Source organism: Macaca fascicularis, chromosome 7 (assembly GCF_037993035.2).
Source record: "Macaca fascicularis isolate 582-1 chromosome 7, T2T-MFA8v1.1".
NCBI lineage: Eukaryota > Metazoa > Chordata > Mammalia > Primates > Cercopithecidae > Macaca > Macaca fascicularis.
Window position 1 is genome coordinate 17,285,532 of NC_088381.1, and position 27,897 is coordinate 17,313,428.

Sequence of the window (27,897 nt, forward strand, 5' to 3'; positions counted from 1 at the left end):
TCACTGAAACCTCCGCCTCCTGGGTTCCAGCAATTCTGCTGCCTCAGCCTCCCGAGTAGCTGGGATTACAGGCATGCACCACCACGCCTGGCTAATTTTTGTATTTTTAGTAGACAGGATTTCAGCATGTTGGCCAGACTGGTCTCAAACTCCTGACCTCAGGTGATCCGCCCACCTTGGCCTCCCCCAGGTAGTTACTTTATGTAGAGATGTAGTCTTGCTGCCTTGCCCAGGGTGGTCTCAAGCTCCTGAACTCAAGCAATCCTCCTGTCTCGGCCTACCAAAGTGCTGGGATTACCATGAGCCACCACCATGCCTGGTTTTAACTGACTGATTTTAACTTCTAGTTTCCATTTGCCTGCTTAGAGCTAATTTCTCTGATCCAGCATAAAACTTGGCTGTTCTCTGCACCAGTCTTTCCCTTGAGAAAAAGGCTGGACAAGGAGAAATCGGCCTCTAGGCCTCACACAGGCTACCTGAATGATCAGAGCTAGCAGCAGACAAGGGCAGATGCTGCTAGTGACAACATCGGACTCTATCCTTGGGACCAAAGTTTCAAAGTGGTGCTAGTGGTTTAAACTCAAAACGCCCTTAGCATGACCAGACTTGGAGGAGGCTGTCCACCAGACTCCTGCCACCTGCCCCGCCTCAAAGAAAGGCCTATCGTCAGCCCTCCTGGGCCACTAAGAACTCAGGACATCCACCTCCCACCTGTAAAAATGCAAAAGATCACAGGCAAGGCTCCCCTGTGGGAAGAGAGTGACTCCCAGGGAGAAGCATGCTTCGTGCTTAGACATCTAGGTACAACAGCTCGGCCACCCAAGGAAAGGAACAAAGTCAAACAATGCTTATCAAGTCCTTGTGATAACACAGAAAAATGCCCAAATAATATATCATAACTTTGTAATAAACTAAGATAACAGATGTAAGCAATAACTGCTATTAACATCTACATTTGTCTGAATGACATAAATTGGATGGGTTTTTCGTTTCAACTCTTCTGTATTTATTATACTCTTACCTGTTCCAAAAATTATTTGCAGCAGCTTAGTTTGGATTTTCCATTGATAATACTTTTACAAAACACCACCTGGCTGTAGCCATAACTGCCTCCAGGAGAGACAACTCACCCCCCTTCACTCTCAGCATCTGTGAATGTGGCTCCCGAGGAGGCCGTGAAGTAGACAGAGCTGGAGCCAGTGGAGTCACTCCTCTCCCGGACAAACGGAAACCTTCGCCGCCGAGCCACTCTCTGGTTCTCTTCCATGTGGGATCTGGAAAGCAGGCCCCATCCCGAAGGGTACCATTAGGTCCCATCCAGCCTGTCTTTCTGCTCACCATGGGGTGCCTCTTACTACTACTCCTCATTAAAGGGCCAAAAGCAGAGAAAATCCTAGGTCTCTAACCCTCAGGAGGGTAAGAAGGGCAGCTCCCTGGGCCCAGACCACACAGACAGACTAGGTTAGGCAAACAGAGCATTTCAGCTGCTACAACAGATCAACCATGAGAGTCCAGAAGCAGCAAGGAGCATGTGCAAGGCGAGGTACCAAATGTACAGCTTCCACCCAGATTAGGCTAGAAGCTATAAAACTGGTTTCTTCTTTAGAGACAGAAAGCAAAGGCCAGAACACACCTCAGCTGGAAAAGCTGCAGGGGAGGGATAAAGCGGGAGAGGAAGCTGCATTACTCACCGGACCTCCCCAACAATCTCCCGGGCAAGTCCTCGCAGGCTGCTCCTCAGCTCCTCCACCTCTCGCCGCAGTGCCACAAGGCTGGTCAGCACAAAGTCGAGGCGGTCCAGCACCTTCTCCTGTCCTTCCCGTGGAAGGCTGGGCAGCACTGCGGCATCTCCAGCCCCACCTGAGACAGCCCGCAAGAGCATCACTGAAGGAAGGAGAATGGGAGCCAGTGACACCCAGGAATATAGTGGGGAAGAGATCTCACACCTAGAATTCAAGAACACCTGCTTTCCATTGGAAGAGAAGGCCCAGTGACGCTCAGGTAGCAGACGTTCACAGCCGGTCATGGTAACAAGTCCCAAGAAACTACCCAGAGATCTCTAAACAAGAGTCCTCTGCCCCAAGAACCTTCCATACCAGGGCCCTTCAGGAATGCTGCACACCACGACAGATAATGTAAAATGCTTGCCTGAGTGTGGAATCTGAAGGAGGACAGCTGTCCTGCTAGAGTAAAAAAAAAAACCTTTACCTCACCGTATAGTGCCCAATACCAGGGAGTCAAAACCAACCACACAGCAAAACTAAAACTAAAACTGAGCTCCATCACATTCTGATCTCTCACTTCACAAACGATAGTAGGGAAAACTTGGGAGTTTCTCCCAGAACTTCATTTAGTGTATCAGAGAAGGACTAGGAGAAAGGGGGCAGTTGCTAAGAGAAGAGGTACACCAGAAAAAGCCCATCCAAACCGCCTCAGAAACACACCATTACTAAGCCCTGCTGACCCAACCCTAGGCCTCACTCTTTTGAGTAAATTCCAGCAGTGAAATGGTAGCAAAGTGACAGCCACCTATGGTAACTGGACTGAAAAATGCAAAAACAAAAAGGAAACCAGAGAGGCAGGACCCCACAATATGGCAAGCATAAATCCCTTCTTTAAGGAAATCTGGTTAAAAAAAAAAAAAAAAAAACTAGGCCAGGCCACAACACACATCCAATAATGCTCAAGAATGTAGAGCAATAAAGATCTCTGGGAATGTGGCCACTTCTAATCTCAGAAGAAAGACTACTGCGAAGCAATTAACAAACAAAATACAAGGGAAGGAAGCACACTGCAATACTAGATTACCACCAGATTATAAAGTGCTGACAATCAGTTGCAATCTAAGGTGATAGCTCTTTGAAGACTCCTCCAGAACTAACTTTTCCAAACCATCTAACACTGGCAATCAGAGAAAACACTCACTTCCAATTAGCGTGGGAGTGAGATAATGTAAACGCTCCTCTTGGCCAGGTGTGGTGGCTCACGCCTGTAATCCCAGCACTTTAGGAGGCCGAGGCCAGGAGTTCGAGACCAGCCTGGCCAACATGGGGAAACCCCATCTTTACTAAAAATACAAAAATTAGCCGGGCATGGTGGCGCACACCTGTGATCCCAGCTACTTGGGAGGCTGAGGCATAAGAATCACTTGAACCCAGGGAGGTGGAAGTTGCAGTAAGCCAAGATCATGCCACTGTACTCCAGCCTGGGCAACAGAGTGAGACTCCATCTCAAAAAAAAAAAAAAAAAAAAAGAAAAGAAAAGAAAAAAACACTCCTCTTGCACAAATATGGTAGTAGTTTGAACCAGCCCTTAGATCCTTTGCGCAAATGAATTAACAAATCTGCAAATTTGAAAGAACTACTCATTTCAGCTGTGCGGGCTGCCAGCCACATTCAGCTTCAATTGCATTAAGCGTGCTCCTAGCCCTATGCCCTAGAAACTCCACTGGACCAGGTGACCAGGCCCAACAGGCCCAACCTTGCCACTTAATCTGTGACAGCCTCAGGAAAGTTACACAGTCTTTTTAAATCTTGGTTTCCTCATAGGAGGGATTAAAAAACAAAACAAACAAACAAAAAAACTTGAATGAGATAGTTTCCAAGTTGTCTCCAAATTCAAATATATGATTTAATACATAAGCCTGAAGACTTTTAATCCCTACAAGATTATTCTTTTTGCCCTCTTTTGGATTCTCTCTACTTATTACACACCTCACCCAACACTAAGCAAGTGCCTTTAACACCCACATAGCACTAGTGTGGCCAGAACTAAAAGTGAAAGCTAAGCAGCTAAGCAGTCTTTTTGAAATATACTTGCTTGGGAATACAGGGTAAAGAGTAGAGAAAACCATGACTGCCTTTTTTTTTTTTTTTTTTTTTTTTTTTTGAGACGGAGTCCCACTCTGTCGCCCAGGCTGGAGTGCAGTGGTGAAACCTCAGCTCACTGCAACCTCTGCCTATTGGGTTCAAGCGATTCTCGTGCCTCGGCCTCCCCAGTAGCTGGGACTACAGGCCGCGCCATCACGCCCGGCTAATTTTTGTATTTTTGGTAGAGATGGGGTTTCACCATGTTGACATCTGGTTGAATGTTGGTCAGGCCAGTGTTGAACTCCTGACCTCAGGTGATCCGCCCGCTTAGGCCTCCCAAAGTGCTGGGATTACAGGCGTGAGCCACCGCACCCGGCCCCACGACTGCTTTTTCAACAAGCTTCCAAAAAAGTGAAACCCTAAGGCGCTTCTCTACGTTGCCCTGTCCCACAATCTCCACCAAAAGCAGCCTAGACCCCAGGCCCATCAGTCTGCAGTGACCGCGGTCTCAGGAGACGGGCTCCTACCCTGGCGTCCGGTCTCTGAAGTCTGCGTATAGTCCAGGGAGTTGGGCAGGCTCTGGCTGCGGCCATGGCGCTGGGTCCGTTTCCATCGCTGGCTGTAAAGGAGGCACAGGAATCCAAGGCCGGCGGCGGTACCCAGCAACAGTCCCAGCCCGGCACGGGCACCACCCAGGGCTCCCAGTCTAGACATGCTGCACCTGCGGCCAGCAGAAGCCACCGGGAGCAGGCGGGCGGGCGGGCGGGCGGGCGGGCGTAGGGAGAGAGAGAGATTCGTGAGTCTGGTAAACCCACCCCCAAGGCAGAACCCCGGCAGGTACCCCCTTGCCCAAACCCTGAGCTCCTGACTACCTGCATCCCAGTCTGAACCCTAAGGCTTCCTCCAGCCCCCTGGGCCCCACTGCCGCTCCCCTCACCCAGCCTGGACATAGCCACCCCTCCAGCACATCCTCCGATCCGGGTCACAGAGTACGGCTTCTGGGCCTTCAACCCTCCACCTCAGCCTCACAACACTGCAGACCACAAACCCGCCGCCCTGGCTGCAAACTCCCGGCCTTCCCCTGCGGCCCAGGAACGCGCTCTGGCCTGGCAGGAGACCCACTCAAAACCTTACCCGGCCGCCAGCCACCATGGCAGCAGCCGCCGCGGGCTCACGCTGTCAGTGACCGTGACGTCAGACAGACGGCGCCAGCGGCTCGGCGCCCTGAGGGAAGGCGCACGGAGATGACCACGCCGGCCCCACCCCCGGCCTGTTTCCCTCAGGAGCGAGGCCACGGGCGCCGGCGGAGGGGCGGAGTCAGCACAGCGCAAAAGGAAAGCAAAAAGGGTCCGAAGGCTGAGGAAAGGCGGGAAAGCGGGGAGACTTCTTGGGCGGACGCTGGCGCAGTCACCCTCACCGTCCGGCATCCAGGCCTCCATTTCCCTCCGGTCACACCGGCTTACTTGCTGCTCCCGGAATACGCTCAGCATATTCACACTTTCTCCCTGCGCTTCTGCCCGGACCTCCCCTCTATACCTGGAAAACGTCACCCTCTCCCCACATTTTATTTTTATTTTGTAGAGACTGGGTCCCGCTCTCCTGGTCTCCAGCGATCCGCCTGCCTCGGCCTCCCAAAGTGCGTGAGCCGCCGCACCCGGCCATAAACCTTAAACCTAACGTACCGTTTTATAATTCTATTTTACTCTTGTAATTGTATGCAACTTCTAATTTTGGCAACTAAAAAGACCGATTTTATGGACTACGATGACGATTGTATTGTGAATATTTCTTAAGAGTTAAAATTTTCTTTAGTGAAAGAAGAAAGTTCTAGGCCAGTTCTCCCAATACCCTTGACTAGATCTTATATTTCTTTACGCTTTAATTGTGAGTTACTGTATACATGTAAGAGTACAGGAGGCCTGCGGTGGTGGCATGTGACTGTAGTCCCACATACCCTGGGGGCTGAGATGGGAGGATCACTTGAGCCCAGGGTGTGGAGGCTGCAATGAGCCATGAGCACTCTGGGCAACAGAAGTCAGGATTTCGAGGCCACCCTGGCCAACCTGGCGAAACCCCGTTGTTAGGCAGGAATCTAGACCCAACATGGCAGCGTTACCCGGCTAGCAGGCCTTTTGTTAAAGACTCCCTTCACCCTTGTACACACCCTCAGACTTACATGCGTCAGAGTTCCGGCTGGGCAGTCACACGCCCAGTGACCTGCAGCTCACGTGCATTCCACAAGTTCGTCAACAGCAATTTCCGTCGACAGTTTCCAAAGACCCCTTCCTCATGACCCTTACTCAACTCCTGCCCTAGTAGTTTCAAGACCCCCCAGGCCCTGTTTGCACAACCAGCTTCCCTACCTCTCAGGCTATAAGAAGCCCCCACCCTCCTCCCTCAGCGCGACTTCCTCGGCCCACACCTTTGGACTGAGGAACCTCGCCCGCAAGCCCTAATAAAAGCTATTCTCACTGCCATTTATTTGCCTTGTGTCTTCGTTCCCGGTTCAGCTCCAGCCTCAGTTTACCTTTACATTTGGTGCCGAAACCAGGGAGGAGACCCCCTCCCCAGACCCCTGCTGGGTCGGGCAGCCTCTCCTCTCCCCGAGCTGGGATCCCCTCCTCAAGCCTGGCGCCGTCTCACCAAATTTAAGACTCAATTCGATCACTGCTGGGTAAGTTTCCCCCGTCCTGAAGGCTCCCTCCGGGAGTCCCTGTCCGAAACGCACGGCCGTGTCAGGGGCTCTCTCCCGTCAGCTGTGACCTCAGCACCAGGGACTAGGAGACGTCCAACCTCCCCGGAAGCCACCATACCCCGCACTCCGCGTGGCAGTGAGAGGACGCTCCCATTGCCTCCGGACTGCCCGCCTTAAGACCATGGGAACTACCCAGTCCAAACCAGACGGAAAATCCCCTCTGAGGTGCCTCTTGGCTAATTTCCAGACTTTAAGTCTCAGCCAAGACCTAAAAAAAAGCGGCTCATTTTCTTCTGCACAGTAGCATGACCGCAGTATAAATTGGATAATCAGTCTCAGTGGCCTGCAGAAGGCACTCTAGACTTTAACATTCTCACAGATCTGACCAACTTCTGCAAGAGACTAGGCAAATGGTCCGAGATACCCTATGTTCAGGCCTTTTGGGACTTGCGTTCTCGCCCAGATCTCTGCGCCCAATGCTCGTTAGCTCAAGTTCTGCTCGCAAAGTATTTTCCCTCGGGCAAGGAGAGGGATGATTACTCCTCTTTTTCTGAGCCTCCTGACACCCTATCCTGGCCACCCCTCCGGTCTCCTGCCCAACCTCCTCCTTACCCTGACCCACCGTTATCCCCATCCTTGTCAATGCCGCCCCACCCTTCCCCCCCTCCTGTGCCCTTACCAAACCCGACAGATTCTGTCTCACCTACCTCCACCTCCTCCCCTTCCTCGCCTGTCTCAGCCCATACTCGGTCCAGGACCGACCTCCTGTGTCCCTTATGAGAGGTGGCAGGCGCCGAAGGAGTAGTCTGGGTCCATGTGCCGTTTTCATTGGCAGACTTGTCTAAGGTTGAGGAGTGTGCAGGCTCCTTTTCGGCCAATCCTACTGGTTATATCAAAGAGTTTAGGTGTCTATGCCAGGAATATGATCTCACCTGGCACGACCTTCATGTCGTTATGACCTCAACCCTGTCTCTTGAGGAGCAGGAACGCATCCTAGCGGCAGCCAGGCAGCATGCTAACCAGGTTCATTTAACTGACCCTGCCATGCCAGGCAGTGCTCTCGGCTGAGCCCAACTGGGACTACCAGGTGGGGCAGGCAGGCTGCCGCTGCCGCCAAGACATGATGGTTCAGTGCCTTCTTGCCGGCATGCAGGCAGCCTCTAACAAATCAGTCAACTTTAACAAACTAAAGGAGGTAGTCCAAGGCGCAGATGAAAATCCAGCTGTTTTTCTTAACGGGCTGACTGAGGCACTTATTCAGTACACCCGCCTTGACCTTGTCTCCCCTGCAGGAGGAACCATCTTGGCCTCATATTTCATTTCTCAGTCGGCCCCTGATATCCAAAAAAAAAATTTTTTAAAGGCGGAGGAATGCCCTCAAACTCCCATCCAGGACTTAGTCAAACTGGCCTTCAAGGTCTACAACTCCAGGGAGGAAGCAGCTGAGGCCCAACGACAGGCCAGGCTAAAACTGAAGGTACAACTCCAAACCCAGGCCTTGGTAGCAGCCCTGAGGCTGGCCGGCTCCAGGAGCTCCCAGAAAGGAGGTACTCCCCGAGCGCCATCTGGTGCCTGCTTCAAGTGCGGCAACGACAGCCACTGGGCCAGGCAGTGCCCTAACCCAAAGGAGTCAACTCACCCCTGTCCGAACTGTCGGCAGATGGGCCACTGGAAGTCAGACTGCCCCAACCTAAGGACGGTCGCTGCGCCTTCACGTGACGACCCTCCTCCAGGTATTGGAGGCGCCTTCCAGCTCCTCGACACTGACGAAGATTGAAGAGGCCCAGACTCGGGGACCCCTCTCACTCTCGCCGAGCCGGGGTTATGCTCCAGGTAGTGGGTAAGTCCATATCCTTCCTTATGGACACGGAGGCTACCTACTCTGTTTTACCTTCCTTTAGTGGCCCCAGCCACCCCTCCACTGTCACGGTCATGGGAATTGATGGCACTCCCTCCACCTACCGCCAGACTCCTCCTCTGTCTTGCCGCTTGGATGGCTCCCTCTTCTCGCACTCATTTCTTATCATTCCTTCGTGCCCAGTCCTCTTGTTAGGACGAGATCTCCTCTCCAAGCTAGGGCCTCAGTTCACTTCCGACCCAACCCCTCCCCACACCTCGCGTTCCTCTTCCCCCTCCTCTCACCTGACAAACCCCGCCAGGCTGACCCCCCACTCCCGTTTCCAGTCCCCATTAACCCTAAGGTGTGAGACACCTCCACCCTGATCATTGCCCAGCACCACACTCCGGTCCACATCCGGCTAAAAGACCCTTCCAAGTTCCCGTCTAGACCCCAGTTCCCTATCTCCCTTGAACATCGACAGGGATTAAAACCTATCATTACATGCCTGCTCCGACAGCCCATTCTAGTTCCTGCCAGCTCACCATGCAATACTCCTATCCTGCCTGTACGGAAAAGCTCTGGGGACTATCGCCTCGTGCAGGACCTACATCAGTGAGGCAGTCGTCCCTACCTTTCCAGTAGTTCCTAATCCATATGCACTCCTCTCACGAGTTTCCCTGACCCTACTCATTTCACTGGCCTTGACCTGAAAGATACCTTCTTTACCATCCCTCTCCACCCAGACTGCCACTTTCTGTTTGCCTTCACATGGGAGGACCCAGACACTCATGTTTCTTCCCCGTTGACCTGGACTGTCTTGCCTCAAGGGTTCTGAGATAGCCCCCATTTTTTCGGACAGGCACTGGCACAGGACATCTTCCTCTGCCCCCTAACCCATAGCACCCTTCTACAATACGTAGATGATCTATTACTATGTAGTCCTTCCTGGGAGTGCTCCCTTGCAGACACTGCTACACTTCTAAGTTTTCTAGGCAACTGAGGTTATTGGGTTACCCTGGCTAAGGCTCAACTTTGCACCCCTTCTGTCACCTACCTAGGCATACTACTCACACCCACTACAAAAAGCCTTACGGCAGATAGAATAAGCCTCATTAAAACTCTCCAGCCTCCTCAGGATGCGGAAGAGATCTTGTCCTTCCTAGGACTGGTAGGGTATTTCAGGCATTGGATTCCCAGCTTCGGGGTCCTAGGCAAGCCCCTCTACCAGGCTGCCAGGGAGACACCCACCAGACCGCTGTCCGACCCCTCCTTGGTCGCCAACTCTTTCAAGAAGCTTTAGGACTGTCTCCTTTCTGCCCCTGCTCTCTCTCCCCAACCCCCTTCAGCCCTTTCATCTATTCACCGAGGAGTGCCAGAAGGTAGCCACTGGCCTCCTAGCCCAGCCGGTTGGATCCACATACCAGGCTGTGGCCTATCTCTCCAAGCAGTTAGATCCCACAGTCCAGGGCTGGCAACCTTGTCTGCGAGCCCTGGCGGCTGCCACCGAACTTACCCAAGAGGCCCTTACTTAGGTGGTGGCAGTCATCTGTGGCCGGTTAAGTCCTACCCTTTCTAAGCCCCTTACTAATCATTGGCTTCTTGCTACTCATAGCTCCCTGTGTCCTCCACTTCATCCAGGACCGCATGAAAGAAGTCTCCCAGGTCACTTTCAATCAGCTGCTCCACCCCTATACCCAAGTTCCGACCTCCGAAAAACCCCACGATGACCCATACCAGCAGGAAGCAGCCGGAGGAACACGTCGCCCCATTTTCTTATTAGAAAGAGGTCGGAATGTTAGGCAGGAATCTAGACCCAACATGGCAGCGTTACCCGGCTAGCAGGCCTTTTGTTAAAGACTCCCTTCACCCTTGTACACACCCTCAGACTTACATGCGTCAGAGTTCCGGCTGGGCAGTCACACTCCCCCATGACCTGCAGCTCACCTGCATTCCACAAGTTCGTCAACAGCAATTTCCGTCGACAGTTTCCAAAGACCCCTTCCTCATGACCCTTACTCAACTCCTGCCCTAGTAGTTTCAAGACCCCCCAGGCCCTGTTTGCACAACCAGCTTCCCTACCTCTCAGGCTATAAGAAGCCCCCACCCTCCTCCCTCAGCGCGACTTCCTCGGCCCACACCTTTGGACTGAGGAACCTCGCCCGCAAGCCCTAATAAAAGCTATTCTCACTGCCATTTGCCTTGTGTCTTCGTTCCTGGTTTGGCTCCAGCCTCAGTTTACCTTTACACCCGTCTCTACTAAAAGTACAAAAATTAGCCAGGCATGGTGGTGCGTGCCTGTAATCCCAGCTACTCAGGAGGCTGAGCAGGAGAATCACTTGAACCCGGGAGGTGGAGGTTGCAGTGAGCCAAGATGTTGCCACTGTACTCCAGCTTGGGCGACAGAGTGAAGCCTCCTCTCAAAATAAAAACAATAACAAAAACATATATATACTTTATTTTGGAGGAAATAAAAATTCATTTTCTCTGGAAACCTTCCCAGACCACCACCTTGGTGAAATTAAGCTTTTCACCCTGCTTTGCTCCTGTGGCTCCATGGCTCCACTGCCTCCATTATCCTTTTTTTTTTTTTTTTAGACAGAGTTTTGCTCTTTTGCCCAAGCTGGAGTACAGTGGAGTGACCTCGGCTCACTGCAACCTCCGCCCCCGCTCCTGGGTTCAAGGGATTCTCCTGCCTCAGCCTCCTGAGTAGCTGGAATTACAGGCGTGCGCACACCTGGCTACTTTTTGTATTTTCAGTAGAGACCGGATTTCTACATGTTGGTCAGGCTGGTCTCGAACTCCTGACCTCAAGTAATCTGCTCGCCTCAGTCTCCCAAAGTGCTGGGATTACAGGCGTGAGCCACTGCGCCAGGCCCATTATACTCTGTTCTGTGATAATTCGCTTTCTAGTCTGTCTACACCACTGCACTACCCACTCTTCCAGGACGGGGTTCATTCCTGATTCATCCCAGGTCCCCTGTGCCTGGCACAGCTCTAATGCAAAAGCATCCATAAAAGCTGAATGCAGGAAGGAAGAAAAGGCATGACCGACAGCACACCCTGCCATTTTGACAGTGTGTTCTCAGCTGTGGCAGAAAGCTCAGTGGCAGAAGAACAATTTCTCCTCTCTGTACCAGGGGAGGAAGCTCTGCGAGATAAACAGATTGTGATGAGAGGCTAGGCCAAATGGGCAGACCAAGCAGGGGAATTCATTTCCCCCTGGATATTAAAGATGTTATCTGGCAGGCGCGTGTCTGCCAGGGCAATCAGCAGTGTGGCGGGTGGTTCTGGACAGAGCTCTTTATCTTGTGCTGCATCTGCAGACCAGCTTCGCAAATGTAATAAAGGCCTGGCTGCCTGAGATATGCATTGCCCACCTTCCCACCCCCTCCACAGCCCAGCTGGAGAAGAGAGCAGACCAGACCCCAAACTCTCGTCCTGCCCTCTGCCCAGAACATCTGCCTCATCTACCTGGCTCTTCCAAGAGAGGTGACAAGTCAAATGCCTTGAGATGGTGGCCTTACCCTTGTGTATAAAGTTTAAGGTTCTTGATGCCTTAAAAAATAATTATTTTTTTAGGCCGGGCATGGTAGCTCACACCTGTAATCCTAGCACTTTGGGACGCCGACTTAGGTGGATCATGAGGTCAGGAGTTCAAGACCAGCCTGGCCAATATGGTGAAACCCCATCTCTACTAAAAAATACAAAAATTGACTGGGTGCAGTGGCTCACACCTGCAATCCCAGCACTTTGGGAGGCCAAGGTAGGTGGATCACGAGATCAGGCCAACATGGTGAAACCCTGTCTCTTCTAAAAACACAAAAAATAAATTAGCCAGGTATGCCATGATCTCAGCTCACTGCAACCTCCGCCTTCCAGGCTCAAACTATCCTCCCACCTCAGCCTCCTGAGCAGGTGGGACTACAGGTACATGCCGCCATGCCCAGCTAATTTTTAAAATTTTTTGTAGAAACAGGGTCTCCCTGTATTCCCCAGGCTGGTCTTAAACTCCTGGGCTCGGGCATTCCCCCTGCCTCGGCCTCCCAAAATGCTGGGATTACAGGCATGAGCCACCATGCCCAGCCCTTTTAGAAATATATATGTGTGTGTGTGTGTGTGTGTGTGTGTGTGTATAGGGTGCGTCGTAGGTAAGTATCATTCACACCAACTTGCAAGCCCAACAGTAGTGGGATTGTTGACATCTTCACTAACACTTGATATTTACAGATTTTAACAGTTTTATTTTATTTATTTATTTTATTTTTTGCTAACCTGTAAAGCACTAACTCACTGCAGATTTAAAATGTAGCTTAGGCTGGGCATGGTGGCTCATGCCTGTAATCCCAGTACTTTGGGAGGTGGAGGCCGGAGGATTGTTTGAGGCCAAGAGTTGGAGACCAGCCTGGGCAACACAGTTAGACTGTCTCTACAAAAAAAAAAAATAATAACTGGGGATGGTGGCATGTGGGAGGTGAGGTGGGAGGATGCCTCAAGTCCAGGAGCTCAAGGTTACAGTGAGCTTTGATCACACGACTGCACTCCAGCCTGGGTGACAGAGCAAGACCCTGTCTCTAAAAAAAAAAAAAAAAGGGGCTGGGCGCGGTGTCTCACACCTGTAATCCCAGCACTTTGGGAGGCCAAGGCGGGCCTCCTGAAACCATCCTGGCTAACATGGTGAAACCTCATCTCTACTAAAAAAAAGTACAAAAAAATTTGGCCGGGCGTGGTGCAGGTGCCTGTAGTCCCAGCTACTCGGGAGGCTGAGGCAGGAGAATGGCATGAACCCGGGAGGCGGAGCTTACAGTGAGCCGAGATTGGGCCACTGAACTCTAGCCTGGGCGACAGAGCGAGACTCCTCAAAAAAAAAAAAAAAAAAAAAAAAAAGAAAAGAAAAGAAAAAAACTAATTTAGTCTTCTGCCTCCTGGTGTTGCTTCTGTGCTTGTTTAGTTGGATCTGGTACTGTTACCGCAACATGACCGCAATTCTTTTTTTTTTTTTTTCAGATGGAGTCTCGCTCTGTTGCCCAGGCTAGAGTGCAGTGGTGTGATCTGGGCTCACTGCAACCTCCACCTCTAGGGTTCAAGCGATTCTTATGCCTTAGCCTCCCAAATAGCTGGCACTACAGGTACATGCCACCATGCCCAGCAAATTTTTCTGATTTTATTTTTTTCAGACAGAGTCTTGCTCTGTTGCCCAGGCTGGAGTGTAGCAGCTCGATCTTGGCTCACTGAAATCTCCACCTCCCAGGTTCAAGCGATTCTCCTGCCTCAGCCTCCCGAGTAGCTGGGACTATAGGCGCCCACCACCACGCCCAGCTAATTTTTTGTATTTTTAATAGAAACAGGGTTTCGCTGGGCAGAGACCAGCTGCCCAGGCTGGTCTGAACTCCTGACCTCAAGTGATCTACCCACTTCAGCCTCCCAAAGTGCTGGGATTACAGGCATGCGTCACCATGCCTAGCCAACTTTTTGTATTTTTAGTAGAGTCAGGGCTTCATCATGTTTGCCAGGGTGGTCTCTAACTCCCAGCCTCAGGCATTCTGCATGCCTTAGACTCCCAGAGTGCTGAGATTACAGGCGGGGGCCACTGCGTTGGCCCTCAATTCTTTCAGGAAGCCCCAAAACCTGTGAAATGAACCATCCTCCCAGCTGTGCTTGCTTACAGAAACAAAGGCCAGGTGCCAATAATCAGGAACCAGCCACAAGATGAACTGAACTCAGCAGTGCTGCCTTGACCTGAATTACTGCTTCGCTGTTATACTAAAATCTCCACCCAGTGCGGAGAAGTGTACCCAGGTAAGCACAAACAATACCAGGTGCAAAAAGAATCCACACACTCCAGCTGCTCCTGGAAGAATCCATCCAGGAATCCCTACCCTAGTCTTCACCTATCTGCCCAAAAAGCCCTTAAGATCCCCCTTTACCCAATGTCCAGGGAGCAGGTGCTTTGAGCAGAAGCTCCCCTTTTCCATTCCTTGACCAGTGAACGTTTCTGCTCTGCTTTACTGAACCCGGTTCCATTCTATTGGCGAGAACTGCACTGGGTGGGTCAAGTGACCCTCCCTTGAGGGCGGTAACAGTACCTGCTTTGTGAAGCAGCAGCTGCAGAGATTCTGGTGCTTGCCATGGCCATGGAAGCTCAAGGAAGAAGACTGGGAACAACGATCATATTTATTTGAAGGTGGTGTGGCAGGATAGTTCTGTAGCAGTTTAAGAGGCGTATACCACCTGGTAAACTGATGAGAGCCTATTGTGAATAACAGGGTTTGTCAATGAGGCAGATCAGATTCAGATTTGACGGGCAGCCAATCAATGAAACAGACATACCTGCACAGCTGGTAATGGAGGATGAATACATAATTGACGTGTTTCTGCAGGAGACAGGTGTCTACTAAAAAAGGAACCTACTACTTTACTCCAAACCTGTTCTTACAGACCAAGATTATATCCTCAATTAGAAAACTGCAATTTGGTTTCATTACATCCTGACCAATACAGTATAGTTCTATTTCATTTTCACCTTCTCCTTTCCTTTGTTGTACATACAGTAACGGGTGTGTGTGTACCAGCATATTGCATTTGTGTTTCTGTTTGTTTTTTTGTAAAATGGCCAAAGGTGTGTTCTGATTACTGCTTCAGAACAAGTGGAGATGAGATTTCTGGGCGACAGAGCAAGACTCTTCAAAAAAATAAATAAATAAATAAATAAATAAATAAAGGACATCAAGTGGAGATGGGACTGGGAAAATACTGGTTCTGTGAAAATACCCCCTTTCTCCATTCGTAGCATGCTCATTCATCTCTTATCTTTTTTTTCATATATTTTAGAAGGAATCTTGCTCTGTTGCCCAGGCTGGAGTGCAGTAGTGTAATCTTGGCCCACTGCAGCCTCCGCCTGCCAGGTTCAAGCAGGACTACAGGCATGTGCTACCACATTCGGCTTTTTTTTTTTTTTTTTTTTTTTGACAGAGTCTCACTCGGTCACCTAGGCGGAAGTGCAGTGGTGTGATCTCAGCTCACTGCAACCTCTGCCTCCTGGGTTCAAGTGATTCTCCTGCCTCAGCCTCCCAAGTAGCTGCGACTACAGGTGTGTGCCACCACGCCCAGCTAATTTTTGTATTTTTAGTAGAGACAGGGGTTTCACAATGTTGGCCAAGTTGGTCTCAAACTCCTGACTTCAAGTGACCCACCCGCCTTGGCCTCCCAAAGTGCTGGGATTACAGACATGAGCCACTGCACCCCGCTCAGTTCTTTTTTTTTTTTTTTTTTGAGACGGAGTCTGGCTCTGTCGCCCAGGCTGGAGTGCAGTGGCCGGATCTCAGCTCACTGCAAGCTCCGCCTCCCGGGTTCATGCCATTCTCCTGCCTCAGCCTCCTGAGTAGCTGGAACAACAGGCGCCCGCCACCGCGCCCGGCTAGTTTTTTGTATTTTTTAGTAGAGACGGGGTTTCACCGTGTTCGCCAGGATGGTCTCGATCTCCTGACCTCGTGATCCGCCCGTCTCGGCCTCCCAAAGTGCTGGGATTACAGGCTTGAGCCACCGTGCCCGGCCCCGCTCAGTTCTTATCTCTACATTCCAGTAAGTTATATTTTTTTTTTTTTTTTTTTTTTTTTTTTTTTTTTGAGACGGAGTCTCGCTGTGTCTCCCAGGCTGGAGTGCAGTGGCGTGATCTCGGCTCACTGCAAGCTCCGCCTCCCGGGTTCACGCCATTCTCCCGCCTCAGCCTCCCAAGTAGCTGAGACTACAGGCGCCCGCCACCACGCCCGGCTAGTTTTTTGTATTTTTAGTAGAGACGGGGTTTCACCATGTTAGCCAGGATAGTCTCGATCTTCTGACCTCGTGATCCACCCGCCTCGGCCTCCCAAAGTGCTGGGATTACAGGCTTGAGCCACCGCGCCCGGCCATTTTGCTCTGTTTTAACTAAAAAATGACAACATAAAAATCCTTCCATACTTCATTCAAAAAAACATTAAAAAACTGAAGAATTTTAATGTTTTTCATTTATCATTGTAAAAACCAAGGACAATTGTATAACTTAAAAAAAAATCCTTCTAATCAATGGATGATTTTTGTACATAGCTTTCACATGTAGGGTAATCTGTCTTTAAGTAGGGATGGATTACTTAAAAATAAACCAAATCATGCCTCACTGCAACCTTGACTTTCTGGGTTCAAGCAATCCTCCCAGCTTGGCCTCCCAAAGTGCTGACATTACAGGCGTGAGCCACTGTGTCTACAAAGTTTTGTGGTTTAAATAAATTTGGTTAAAATGAAAAAAAGTAAAATTTAATTTGTATTTCCTGGATTTCTAATAATGATATACTGGGCATCATGTTATATGTTTATTGGTCATTTCTATTTCCTCTTTTGGGAAGGGCCTAGTCAAGTCAGTTACCCCTGTTTTTTCCATTGTTCATCTTTTTCTCACTGAGTTGTAGGAGCTCCTGGGCATTAATCTTTTGTCAGTTTTGTTGTTGTTGTTTGTTTGTTTTTTGAGACAGAGTCTCGCTCTGTCGCCCAGGCTGGAGTGCAGTGGCCGGATCTTAGCTCATTGCAAGCTCCGCCTCCCGGGTTCACGACATTCTCCTGCCTCAGCCTCCAGAGTAGCTGAGACCACAGGCGCCCCCCATCACGCCCGGCTAATTTTTTGTATTTTTAGTAGAGACGGGGTTTCACTGTGTTAGCCAGGATGTTCTGGATCTCCTAACCTCGTGATCCGCCCGCCTCGGCCTCCCAAAGTGCTGGGATTACAGGCGTGAGCCACCGCGCCCTCCCGGTCCTTTTGTCAGTTTTAACACATCCTTTGTTAAGATAAAACACATCCTGTGTTTTATCTCTCTGGCTAACTTATTAGGTCAGTGGGTAAGAGGGCAGGGGTAGGAACTACAGAATAATAAATTAGACCAGTTAAGGGACGTTTAGGATTACAACTTCCTACTTCTCTTATAGCTCTCTCCACGTCTGTCAAAGTGTTGGAAGCGCAGCATCCCCTATAAATGCCTCTCTTAAAAAGTGAAGATTTTTACCCTTCCATAGGAGGGAAGGCTAGACAGGCTGTTTTTGTTTTGCTTTATTTTCTAGAAAACCAATCACAGGCCAGGTGCGGTGGTTCACGCCTGTAATCCAAGCCCTTTGGGAGGCCGAGGCGGGTGGATCACCTGAGGTCGGGAGTTGCCACGAGCCTGACCAACATGGAGAAACCCCGTCTCTACTAAAAATACAAAATTAACCAGGGGTCGTGACGCATGCCTGTAATCCTACCTACTCAGGAGGCTGAGGCAGGAGAATCGCTTGAACCGGGAGGCGGAGGTAGTGGTGAGCCGAGATGGCAACACTGCACTCCAGCCTGGGCAATAAGAGCGAAACTCCATTTCAAAACAAACAAACAAACAAACAAAAAAAACACCAATCACAACAAGGCAGATAAAGAATGATGAGTTGTCAGATTTTGATACCTGCGAATGAGGGGCGTGGACGCACGATTGGGAACTCGCAACCGCTTATTGGTGACTGGTGCGGGGAAGTTGTTTTATTTGCCCCAGGTGTTGCCCAGTGACCTCCGGCACGTGCGCCGCGTCTGTCCAGCTGCGCGGGAAGCTCAGGGGAGGGAGGGCCAGGTTCCATCCATTCAGTCCCTCCATACCTGGCATCCAGCCAAGCGCGCGGTTCCTTTACAGACTTTCCTGCAGGTCCACAGAAATGCAAGGATCCGCTGCTATGCTGGAATCAGAGTCTGGGAGGGGGAATGAGCAGTGCACCCAGGATGGTATTTTAGTTGTTGTCTTCAGGGCTAGCCCCGAGCCTCGTGCCCCGGCCTTCTCAGCCCTTACGGAATCTCTGGAGCGCGTGTCTTGACGAAGGGAAGTGGGGCCCCGCTGAAGCTGTCGAGGTGTCTCTGACGGGGGTGGGCTGGGGCCTGGAGAAGCCTCCATTTGCTCTGGGCTCTGCCTGGCAGGGACTTTGGAACCTGGCCTGCAGAGTTGCAAGAAGCGGGCGCGGGGCCAACACGCGCGCGGGGAAGCAGGTAGATCACAGGCTGCAAAGAAAACAGCACTGAGCGTCCTGGAGGACGCTAGAGCTTCAGGATAGTGTCCTTTCAGACCGTGGGATCGTCCCCTCCTCCCCGCACTCCACCTTCCCGCAACTAGACCACTAGGCGGAAGCTTCAGGTGGGCCCCGGGGTCCAAGTCCGCCGCCCGGAGGGCGGGGACGGGCCCCGAACCGCGGACTGCAGGGCGCGTCACGGCAGCTGCTCCTGATTGGCGGCCACGGCGGCCATGGGCGGGGCGCCCCGGGATTGGCGCCGCCTGTGGCCAGAGCCAGAGTAACGGGACTCCCAGCTGTGCGTCGCAGTCCCGACGCGAGGAAAGCTGGAGTCGGCGCCCAGCCTAGAGCCACCAAGTGGGAGCCAGGCCGGGACGCGCGCACCATGCCCTACCTGCTCATCAGCACCCAGATCCGCATGGTGAGTACCGGCCGCCCGGCGACTTGGAGCCAGGACCAGGCCCTAGGGAGCTGCGACCGCGCCTTCATGCCTCTCTCCTGGGCTGCACCCACCGGGGGCTGGACCGGGAACCCGCCCAGACACGCCCCTTTGGCGGGGGAGAGGGAGTGGAGAAGCTGGTTCAGCCTGGCTCCCGGGACTCAGCGAGCTCTGGCCGGCCCGGAGCCTTTATTGCCGCGAAAGGGCCCCGGTACGTGCGTCCCGGCAACAGGGCCACCTCCGGGCGCTTGCGGGTCCTGTCCTACCTGTTGGCGGGAGGGACCCAGGGAGCCCCGGCCTCACGCGCAGCACCCAGTGCCCTGCACAGAGCCGCTCCGCAGGGGAAAAAAAGGGGGAATAACCTGAGGGAAAGAAGTTTGGAAAAGATAAGGACGTGCCAAGGCGCTAAAACCCCTGTGCCAAGTCCTTGACCCATAAACAGCAACTAGCTGCACCCTTAGGCGCTTCCAGGAAGGGCTATCCCTGAAGCTTTAGGAAAGGAAGAAAAGAAAGAACCCCCTGCTTGGGAAAAAAGGAAGGCGAGAAGGAGCCGTGCAGTTGGAGGTGGGAACACCATGAATTCAAAGTCATGTTCCTTTCTCTGGGCGCAGTTTCCTTATCTGTAAAAAGGTTCTGATTGCCCCTCAGGAGTCTCCTTTTAGCTTCAGAAAGATACGACTCTGCCCCCAGATGGGCAGCAAGGTGCTCCTCTGCCCCTGCCCACTACGGGTACACAACCCCCTTGGTGGGTTCACCACGCAACAGGAGAGCTCTTGCAGAGCGCTGGGCAGCGGTTTGTGAAGCAGCCATCTGCGCAGCTGTCAAAATGTGGATTCCTGGGTCCCTTCCCAGATCTCCCAAAACTCTGGGGCTTGGGAATCCGTACTTGGAAATAGCCTCCCGATGTGATTCTTATTTTTTAAAAGACATGTCTTTATTGATATGTAATGTGCATACCATAAATTCTTTGATTTAAAGTGTACAATTCAGTGTTTTTTTAGTGTACTCAGAGTTGTGCAACCATCACCATAATCAGTTTTAGAACATTTTTTTTTTTTTGAGACGGAGTCTTGCTCTGTTGCCCAGGCTGGAGTGCAGTGGCACAATCTCAGCTCACTGCAAGCTCCCTCTCCTGGGTTCACGCCATTCTCCTGCCTCAGCGTCCCGAGAAGCTGGGACTACAGGCGCCCGCCACCATGCCTGGCTAATTTTTTTTCTATTTTTAGTAGAGATGGGGTTTCACCGTGTTTGCCAAGATGGTCTCGATCTCCTGACCTTGTGATCCGCCCGCCTCGGCCTCCCAAAGTGTTGGGATTACAGGTGTGAGCCACCGCGCCCGGCTAGAACATTTCTAATACCCCAAAAGGAAACCCTGTACCTACTGGCAGAAACTCTTGATTTCCCCCAAGTCCCTCAGCCCTAGATAACCACTAATTACCTTTCTGTGGTAATGTGATCTGTGTCTGGCTTCTTTCATTTACATAATGTTTATTTTGTTTTTTTTAAATGGAGTCTCACTCTGTCGCCCAGGCTGGAGTGCAGTGGTGCAATCATGGCTCACTGCAGCCTCAACCTCCTCCCACTTCAGCCTCCCGAGTAGCTGGGACTATAAGGCTGAGCTTTAAGGGACTAGGGAGGGCCCCTACATCGCTCCTCCTGATCATTGGTGGGCTCCACCCCTTCGCAGCTTGTGCTCAGCCCCTAAGGATTCTCGCTACTCTCTGTGGCCTTTACCTGAAGCTCACTCCGGACTAGCAGGCAGGGGAGGAAGGGGACGCAAAACCTTCTCCTCCTCCTGGCAGCCAGCCAAGCAGCCACTATGCCTTACCTTGCAGGAGGTGGGCCCCACTATGGTGGGTGATGAACAGTCGGATCCAGAGCTGATGCAGCATCTGGGGGCTTCAAAGAGAAGTGTCTTGGGAAACAACTTGTAAGTAGCAGCCTCCCTCAGTATCCTCTCCCTGCCAGCCCCTATACCCGCCTCTGCTCCCTTTACACAACCTCCAAGCCCAGGGACAGGGCCCAGCATCAGAGCCCCTGCCTGCATCCTGGGGCTCTGTTCTCCGGAGGAGTTGGTCCCATCTGTAGCCTCTCCAACATTCCCCCTCTCCTCCATGAGGCTTGCTCTGAAAGCTTTCCACATCCTTACTGGAAGCGCAGAAAACAGTCTGTTCCCTGGGTCTAGGACTCCACTAGCGGACTGTTGCTTGCCCTGCCCTCTCCTCTCTAAGCTGGACCCCATCAAGCCCAGACAGGCACAGAAAGAAAGGTTTTTGTAGTGAGGATCTGGCTGAGTCGCAAAGCTAAGTCCTAGAAGCAGGGAGCCGGGAGCCTGGATCCTACCTCCAGGGTGGCTGCTGCCTGGGGACCTGGCCACTTCCCTTGGCATCCTTCCTCCATGTCTAAACTGTGACCACTGCTTCCATTCTTCCTCTCACCCCTGGAGGCAGGGAGAACCCAGGCTACACAGGCTCTCTGCAAAGAGTTGCCGGAGTGCGTCCCAGTTCAAAGAGGGGAAAGAGAAGGAGGGCTGATCCCAGCCCCTGGGTCAAGGCTGGGGGAAGGAAGCCAGCCCCCTCCCTTTGCCATGAGGCACCTGCCTCTCCATGCCCAGGTTGGGGCTTGAGCCCTTTGTCTGCTTCATGGTCCTTCGGCATCAATTAAACCTGAAAGGATTATCCATGCTAGGGAGTGGCACACAGAGCCAGGCGTTACTGGGGCTCAGCCTTGTTGCTTCAGAACTGCAGGACAGCCAGGGCAGTGAGGGGCCTGGAGGCTTGTTTTGTTTTGTTTTTGAGACGGAGTCTCGCTCTGTCGCCCAGGCTGGAGTGCAGTGGCCGGATTTCAGCTCACTGCAAGCTCCGCCTCCTGGATTCACACCATTCTCCTGCCTCAGCCTCCCGAGCAGCTGGGACTACAGGTGCCCGCCACCTCGCCCGGCTAATTTTTTTTGTATTTTTTAGTAGAGACGGGGTTTCACCGGGTTAGCCAGGATGGTCTCGATCTCCTGACCTCGTGATCCGCCTGCCTCGGCCTCCCAAAGTACTGGGATTACAGGCTTGAGCCACCGTGCCCGGCCTGTTTTGTTTTTTTGAAATGGAGTCTCACTCTGTCACCCAGGCTGGAGTGCAGTGGTGCAATCATGGCTCACTGCAGCCTCAACCTCCTCCCACTTGGAGGCCTGGGTGGGGAGCAAGCCCAGGGAGGGGAGGCAGCAGGGCTGTGGTCAGACTAACACGGTCTACCATCTGGGACGCTGGGGATCCTGCTTAACCCCTGTTTTCTCATGTATCAATGGCCACAACAGTGGCACCTTCACTAGCTTGTTGGGAATAAATGAGATAGCTCGTGAAGTACCTAGAAGGGGAGGAGGCAGGGGGCGTGCACTTACCCAGCCAGCAAGTGTGAGTCACTACAAGAGTGGCCAGGCCGCCTGCCGCAGACACTAGCTTTGGACCAGGAGCTTGCTGTGTGCCCCTCCTCACCCAACCCATTCTGTCTCTTTGCAGTTATGAATACTACGTCAATGACCCTCCCCGCATAGTCCTGGACAAGCTGGAACGCAGGGGCTTCCGTGTGCTGAGCATGACGGGGGTGGGTCAGACGCTGGTGTGGTGCCTGCACAAGGAGTGACCTTCTCACGCTGATTTGCAGCCGGGGCGCCCCTGTGAAGGGGCTGCTGTGGGCCCTGAACTCCAAGCTCCTGCCTCACTGACCACCTTGCCCCTCTCTTCCCAAATCGTCACCGCCATGGGCCCAGCCCCAACAGGCAGTGAATGGCCTTCTCTGAAACCTTGCCTCAAGCAGTGGGAGAGGGCAGTGCCCGGTGCTCCCAGCTGCCCTCCTGCTTCGGGCCTGGGCCAAGGGCCTTGGGCAGGCCATGTTCCTTGGGCAGCTGCCCCGGGCCGGAGCTGGGCACCCCAGAGGCCCTGGTGCGTGGCTCCTGCATAGCTAGCCCAAGCCAATAAAGGGCAGTGATGAGTGGCTGCGCCTGTGCTCTGCTTGTGCACGGACTCTGGGACTCTCACCATGCAGAGTGTTTCCCTAGGGGTCTGCCCACTTCCTGGGAGGGGCACCAGGCCTGGGTGGAACCCTCTGCTGCAGAGCCCAGCACCCTATACCTATGCATGGAATAGAACTAAAGTCTTAAAAAAAAATTTATTGGTGACGTTGAAGAAAAGGGCTGAGGGATGGGTGGCTGGAGCCGGGGCTACGTGGGCGGCCCCTCCTGGTCCTCCTGCTGCATCCTTGCGATCAGCTGTTGCCGCTCAGCCGCCTGGCGCATGCGCATCATGACGAGACTCTCATAGTCCCTCTCTGACAGTACTGAGCCCTGTTGGACAGAGCAGGGATGGAGAAGGGTCAGGGACGGCAGGGCACAGCCCCACAGACTCCAGACTCCGAGGACGGTGCCGAGGCAGAGCTGTGGTCTAAGAGTCTCAGAGGGAGGAAAGCAGAGGAAGGGAAGGAACCTGGAGCATCCTTCTGGAATCCTGGCTTACCTGTGTCCCCCAGAACAAGTCACCTGTGGCCTCCAGGCCGGCTTCTACCCAGCCAGCTCCCCCTCCCTTTCCCTAGGCCCCGTCAGCTCTGGTCCATCTGTTTTCCAGGAATCATCTGTGGGCCCTCTAGCTAGGCCCTCGTCTCCTTCATTTCCTCTGGGCCCTTTATCCTTCACCCCTTTCCCTCTACCCCATGGCTTCCGCCTCTTAGGTTCCCAAGGAAGGGAAGTTGAGGTGCAGGGATGCACCTGGCTCTGCTGGGCACTGACCCCGGCTCTGTCCATGCCCGGTGCCCTGTGGTCTGGCTCCTGCTGAGGATGCAGAAGGGAGCCCCACCCTCGAAGGGGAGAAGGGCAAGCATGAGGCCAGCGTGCCTCTAAAACTACACACCAGGGCTCCTGGAGGGCAGGGCCCATGGCTCAAAGCTTTTATGAACTTGCCAGCACAGTGCAGGAGATTAAGGAATGCTGTATTTACATAATCAAAAGAATAATAAACAACCGTCTGAATGGGCCAAGGCTGTAGGGTGGAGAAGCAGCTCTACAGTGGGGCCTAGGCTGCCAACCCACACCCTGATAAGGTCTGCGGTGGGAATTAAACCTTTTCCTCCCTCAGTGCCGCTTAGGCTGTGTGATGATCATGTGGTCCCAACAGCTTCTCAGAGAAGTGTGAAGCCCACCTGAGATGGCACAGAAGTGAGCTAGGCCAGGGATTGCAGGATGCGGTGGCCTGCCCATAGCAGAGAGCTGTGGGGCCCTGATCCGCGGTACCCCACATGGGGACGCTCTCACGGAACAAGGCAGGAGGAAAATGTGGTGGTCAGTGACCCGGGGAATAGGAAGGGAGCGGCTGGGATTGAGATGCCAGGCCCGGGCCAGCAGGTTTGGAGTAAGGGGTGTAGAGAAACAGGAAGTGTTACTCAGCCTGGGTTCCCCTGCTCCTCCCGATAGCTGCACCTCTCCCCTCTCCCCTCTGCCCGGCTGCAGCAGTCCCAGCTAGGCCGGACTGTTCAGTGTGGCCCAGAGCACGGCTGACAATTCACAGCAGCCTCCCTGGCCCAGCTTCCCGCAAGAGAAGAGGACCCTAGAGGAGGCCGGATAGCCAGAGGGGAAGGGCTGGAGCACGGCCAGGCAGCAGGCAGCATGGCCCGGCCCTCAACTGCCGCTCTCCTGGCAGGAGCCTACGAGGGTAAAACAAGGGAGGACAAGGAAATAGCAGCCAGGCTGATGGCAGGCCAAGAGAAGGCCACGTCTCCCGTCCCCAGGTTAATGCTGCTCTGCCAAGAAAACTTGGAGCCACCCTTGGCGGGCCCCCACCCCAACCCTAGGCAGCAGAGCCCGCCTGTCACACGCATGGGGCTGTTCCCCGTTAACACACCCTCTGCCTCCTTCCCTGATCCCGCAGGTTCTGCTCATGAGGGCCTGACAGCAGGGCTGAGTCACCCACACCAGCCACAGGTCGCTTCCTTCCCCAACAATCGTTCCACACGCCTGCCTTTCAATTAACTCCCACCCGCCCTGAACTCCTCCTACCCAGACACTGTGGGCCGGGAGCCAGGCGCACCTGCCGGGGCCCAGGGTGGTGGGGCTGTGATGAGAAAGGAAGCCGCGTGGTGACACATAAAGCAGGGCTGCCCCCACATGAGTCCCCAGAGGAATTTTAAGCTCCCCATTGCCCTGGGGTGTTGGTCCCAGCTGCCCCATCCCTGCACGCGGATGCTGCAATTACCCAAGAGCATGAAACCTGGCTTCCCACCTGACTGAGTCAGCTGAGAACAAAAACACATCTCCACCGCCACAAACAGCCAAGCCACTAATCAGAGTCCGGGAGCCACTGGCAGAGAGGGCACGGCCCCACACTGCCCCAGAGACGCATAGGAGCCAGGCAAACACCAGGGCGAGTGAGCTCGGGCCATCTGCCGCCTGCCTGTGGAAGGAGCGCTCGCCAGCCTCACCTGGCCCGAGAAGGTCCATCTCTGCCTCCGCTGGGGCTGCCCTCATTCTGACTCCAGTAAGTGCTGCTGCTTCCACCTGGGGTTTTTTCCACTGCCCTATTCAGTAACCCGGCCACTCCTGTCCCTGTGGGAAACTCCTGCTGCCAGGAACTCCCAGCTGTGTGCTCTCCTGGACAAAAAAGTTCCTTCTTCCTGAGCCCTCCACTCACCATCCAAGATGTGGTCAAAGGTCTGTGCTGAGCGGAAACCCCAAGGCCTCTGCTCCTAGGGCAGCCTCCCCAGCTGCTGGCACTCACTGCCCCAGCAGGGACCGCATGCAACCTGGCTGCTCCTGAACACCTGTCTGCGGGCTCCCCTGGGCCCCATGGAGACCTGGCGGAAAGGCTCCTTCCGCAACGCCTCCTTCTTCAAGCGGCTGAGCCTGGGGCGGCCACGGCGGCTCCGGCGACAGGGCAGTGTGCTTAGCCAGGCCAGCACAGCGGGTGGGGACCACGAGGAGTATAGCAACCGAGAAGTCATCCGGGAGCTACGAGGGAGGCCAGATGGCCGGCGCCTGCCACTGTGGGGGGATGAGCAGCCCCGGGCCACCCTGCTGGCCCCACCCAAGCCCCCACGCCTCTACCGAGAGAGCTCAAGCTGCCCCAACATCCTGGAGCCCCCACCTGCCTACACAGCAGCCTACTCTGCCACCCTGCCATCGGCGCTCTCCCTGTCGAGCGCCCTCCACCAGCACTCAGAGAAGGGCCTTGTGGACACTCCCTGCTTCCAGAGGACACCTGCCCCAGACCTCAGTGATCCCTTCCTCTCCTTCAAAGTGGACCTGGGGATTTCACTTCTTGAGGAAGTTCTGCAGATGCTAAGGGAGCAGTTTCCCAGCGAGCCCAGCTTCTGAATGGGGTGAGGGTGGGCAAAGCCGGGGTGACTGGAAGAGCCAGAGGCTGGGGATTAAGGAAACGGCAGGGACAGGACTCCAGGCCCATCGCTGGAGGGTTCAGGCAGGCAGAGCTCCTCCATCCTGGGGGAGGATTCCAGGGCTCTGCCTGCTCTCTGGGTCCTGAAGCGTCCTCCCAGGCACCCCAGAGTGGAGGGACAGAGGCAAGCTGGAAATGTTGAGGAGGGGGGCCCCTTCCTGGCACGACCCCTGAAGGAAGCTGGCTATTCTGGGAAAGGGAGGCTATGTGTAGCAACCACAGGAACCAGGTAGAGACTGGCAGAGCCAGAAGGTGGCACGGGGTCAGATCAGGGAGTGGGAGGACACAGACTGGGCAGAAGAGATGAGTGCCCTGTGCCAGCCTCTTTGGAAGCCAGCGTCAACAGAGAGAGGTCACAGGACAAGCCTGGGTAAAAGCAGTCCAACCCAGGCGGAAGAGGAAAGTGGGAAGGCCCAGGAAGAAAGGGGAGACAGGCCTGACCCTGTCTAATCTGGTGGTCACTCACTGCATGACACCGAATTGAAATTAAGTAACAATTCAGTTCCTCACTTGCACCATTATTCCAGATTCCACATTCCAAACGGCTGGTGGCCACGCATGATTAATGGCTGCCACACTGGTTGGTGCAGAATGGACGCGAACATCGCTGCACAAAGTTCTACTGGACAGCGCTGGCTAGACCGTGGCCTGGAGCCACCAGCAAAGGGGAGACGCATACAGGGGCTGGCCACATAGGAAGAGATAGGTAGAGAGAGAGTGTAACTTAGGAAAAGACTAGGCAAATCCTTAGCAGAAATGAGGATGTGGTTCAGTCTGCCAACACAGCTACCTGGAGCAATCCCTGGTGAAGGCAGCTCTAGAGAATGCCAGCCAAAGGCACGCGCACGGCTTACAAAGGGGTGCTTTGGGGAATTCCCAGAATTATTAGTGTGGGAGCCCTGGCAGATTTCCTTCCTTGAAGAGAGGAGAACTGGATCCAGGGATGGGCATTCAATGGCGAAGCGGCACAGCTGGTCTCCAGACCTGTCTCCCAGGATTAGGGAGTTCTGCCGCCTGAACCCTCTGACGATGTGCCTGCCAACCAGGCCAAGCCCACCGGGTCAAAGCCACAGCACAGGCTGCACTATGGCCCCACCCCATGGCCTCACCAGAACACAGAAACCAGAGCCCAGCAGCACTGGCGGGGCCGTGTGTTGGTGGCCCCCAGGCCTCACTAATAGTAGCAAAGGGGAGAGGAAGCTCTGACACTCACCATTTCTACAACCCAAATCGGCGGCCTCCCTCTCTCCTCTAGTGTATAGGCACCGAGCTGTGGCTACAGCAGAGAATGAATAAACTTCTAACACAATCTATGGAGTGTTATCTGGGGCTGTGAAATGCTGGGACTTGAAGGTGGGAATGAGGTCTCTAAAGCAGGGCCCTGAGTCAGGCCCAGGCCAGTTTGTTTCCCTCCATCCAGGATCTGGGACATACTTGCAGAAAGCTGCTTTCCAGTCACCCCCATCAAGTGGAGGGGCAGGCAGGGCAGCAGGCTGGCGTGGGTAAGAGCAGCCTCCTGCCAGCCTGCCAAGGGGCTGTGGACACACCAGCCAGGCCCTAGGCCACTGCAGAGAAGGGGAGAACCAGGTTGCTAGATCTTGCCCCCAAAGCAATCTGTTCAACCAAGGTGGGGACAGGTGTGG

The 27,897-nt window shown here is 53.5% G+C and overlaps 4 protein-coding genes and 1 long non-coding RNA gene across 23 annotated transcripts in view; 3 read left to right on the forward strand and 2 right to left on the reverse strand.

Moving 5' to 3' along the window:
• RMDN3 (regulator of microtubule dynamics 3) overlaps nucleotides 1-18,914 on the reverse strand; it is a 34,869-nt gene extending 15,955 nt beyond the window's left edge. For 2 of the 15 annotated variants that reach the window (XR_012414791.1, XM_005559202.4), the window contains exons 1-4: nucleotides 4,944-4,999; nucleotides 4,337-4,530; nucleotides 1,692-1,884; nucleotides 1,131-1,274 (exon numbers count right to left, since the gene is read on the reverse strand). Coding sequence is in view for 14 of the 15 variants with exons in the window: in XM_005559202.4 (XP_005559259.3) it covers nucleotides 1,131-1,274; nucleotides 1,692-1,884; nucleotides 4,337-4,523 (524 nt within the window). In the remaining variant the exon portion in view is untranslated. Of the gene's footprint in view, nucleotides 1-1,130; nucleotides 1,275-1,691; nucleotides 1,885-4,336; nucleotides 4,531-4,746; nucleotides 5,000-5,985; nucleotides 6,633-7,211; nucleotides 7,839-10,078; nucleotides 10,168-14,427; nucleotides 14,592-17,799 lie in introns of those variants that run through there. The other 13 variants (XM_045395314.3, XM_045395313.3, XM_045395311.2 and 10 more) reach the window with 13 other exon arrangements.
• On the forward strand, nucleotides 5,071-10,537 carry LOC107130189 (uncharacterized). 3 transcript variants are annotated; one of them, XR_006699286.2, is made up of 3 exons: nucleotides 5,071-6,483; nucleotides 7,797-8,344; nucleotides 9,957-10,537. It is a non-coding gene; the product is annotated as an uncharacterized lncRNA (long non-coding RNA). The 3 variants fall into 3 exon arrangements; XR_012414794.1 differs by having other exon boundaries at nucleotides 6,212-6,483; nucleotides 9,983-10,537; XR_012414793.1 differs by having other exon boundaries at nucleotides 6,212-6,483; nucleotides 8,165-8,344.
• Nucleotides 18,696-22,811, forward strand: GCHFR (GTP cyclohydrolase I feedback regulator). Its single transcript, XM_005559201.5, has 3 exons — nucleotides 18,696-18,809; nucleotides 20,663-20,757; nucleotides 22,337-22,811. The coding sequence occupies exons 1-3, from the start codon at nucleotides 18,774-18,776 to the stop codon at nucleotides 22,458-22,460; spliced, it is 255 nt and encodes an 84-aa protein (XP_005559258.1). The 5' UTR covers nucleotides 18,696-18,773; the 3' UTR covers nucleotides 22,461-22,811.
• A 160-nt stretch (nucleotides 22,812-22,971) lies between these two features.
• The window catches only part of DNAJC17 (DnaJ heat shock protein family (Hsp40) member C17), a 44,568-nt gene continuing 39,642 nt past the window's right edge, over nucleotides 22,972-27,897 (reverse strand). For all 3 annotated transcript variants that reach the window (XM_015452667.2, XM_005559214.3, XM_005559213.3), the window contains one exon: nucleotides 22,972-23,160. In XM_015452667.2, the coding sequence (XP_015308153.1) occupies nucleotides 23,038-23,160 (123 nt within the window). In that variant the 3' untranslated portion in view covers nucleotides 22,972-23,037. The remainder of the gene's footprint in view (nucleotides 23,161-27,897) is intronic.
• Nucleotides 25,132-27,563, forward strand: C7H15orf62 (chromosome 7 C15orf62 homolog). Its single transcript, XM_005559216.5, has one exon. The coding sequence runs from the start codon at nucleotides 25,648-25,650 to the stop codon at nucleotides 26,173-26,175; it is 528 nt and encodes a 175-aa protein (XP_005559273.1). The 5' UTR covers nucleotides 25,132-25,647; the 3' UTR covers nucleotides 26,176-27,563.

Excerpts from the sequence above, each read along its gene's own strand:
- GCHFR (XM_005559201.5), top strand. The coding sequence starts at position 18,774 with ATGCCCTACCTGCTCATCAGCACCCAGATCCGCATG. Across the intron at positions 18,810-20,662 it reads TCAGCACCCAGATCCGCATG|GAGGTGGGCCCCACTATGGT; the intron begins GTGAGTACCGGC and ends CTTACCTTGCAG. Across the intron at positions 20,758-22,336 it reads AGTGTCTTGGGAAACAACTT|TTATGAATACTACGTCAATG; the intron begins GTAAGTAGCAGC and ends GTCTCTTTGCAG.
- C7H15orf62 (XM_005559216.5), top strand. The coding sequence starts at position 25,648 with ATGGAGACCTGGCGGAAAGGCTCCTTCCGCAACGCCTCCTTCTTCAAG.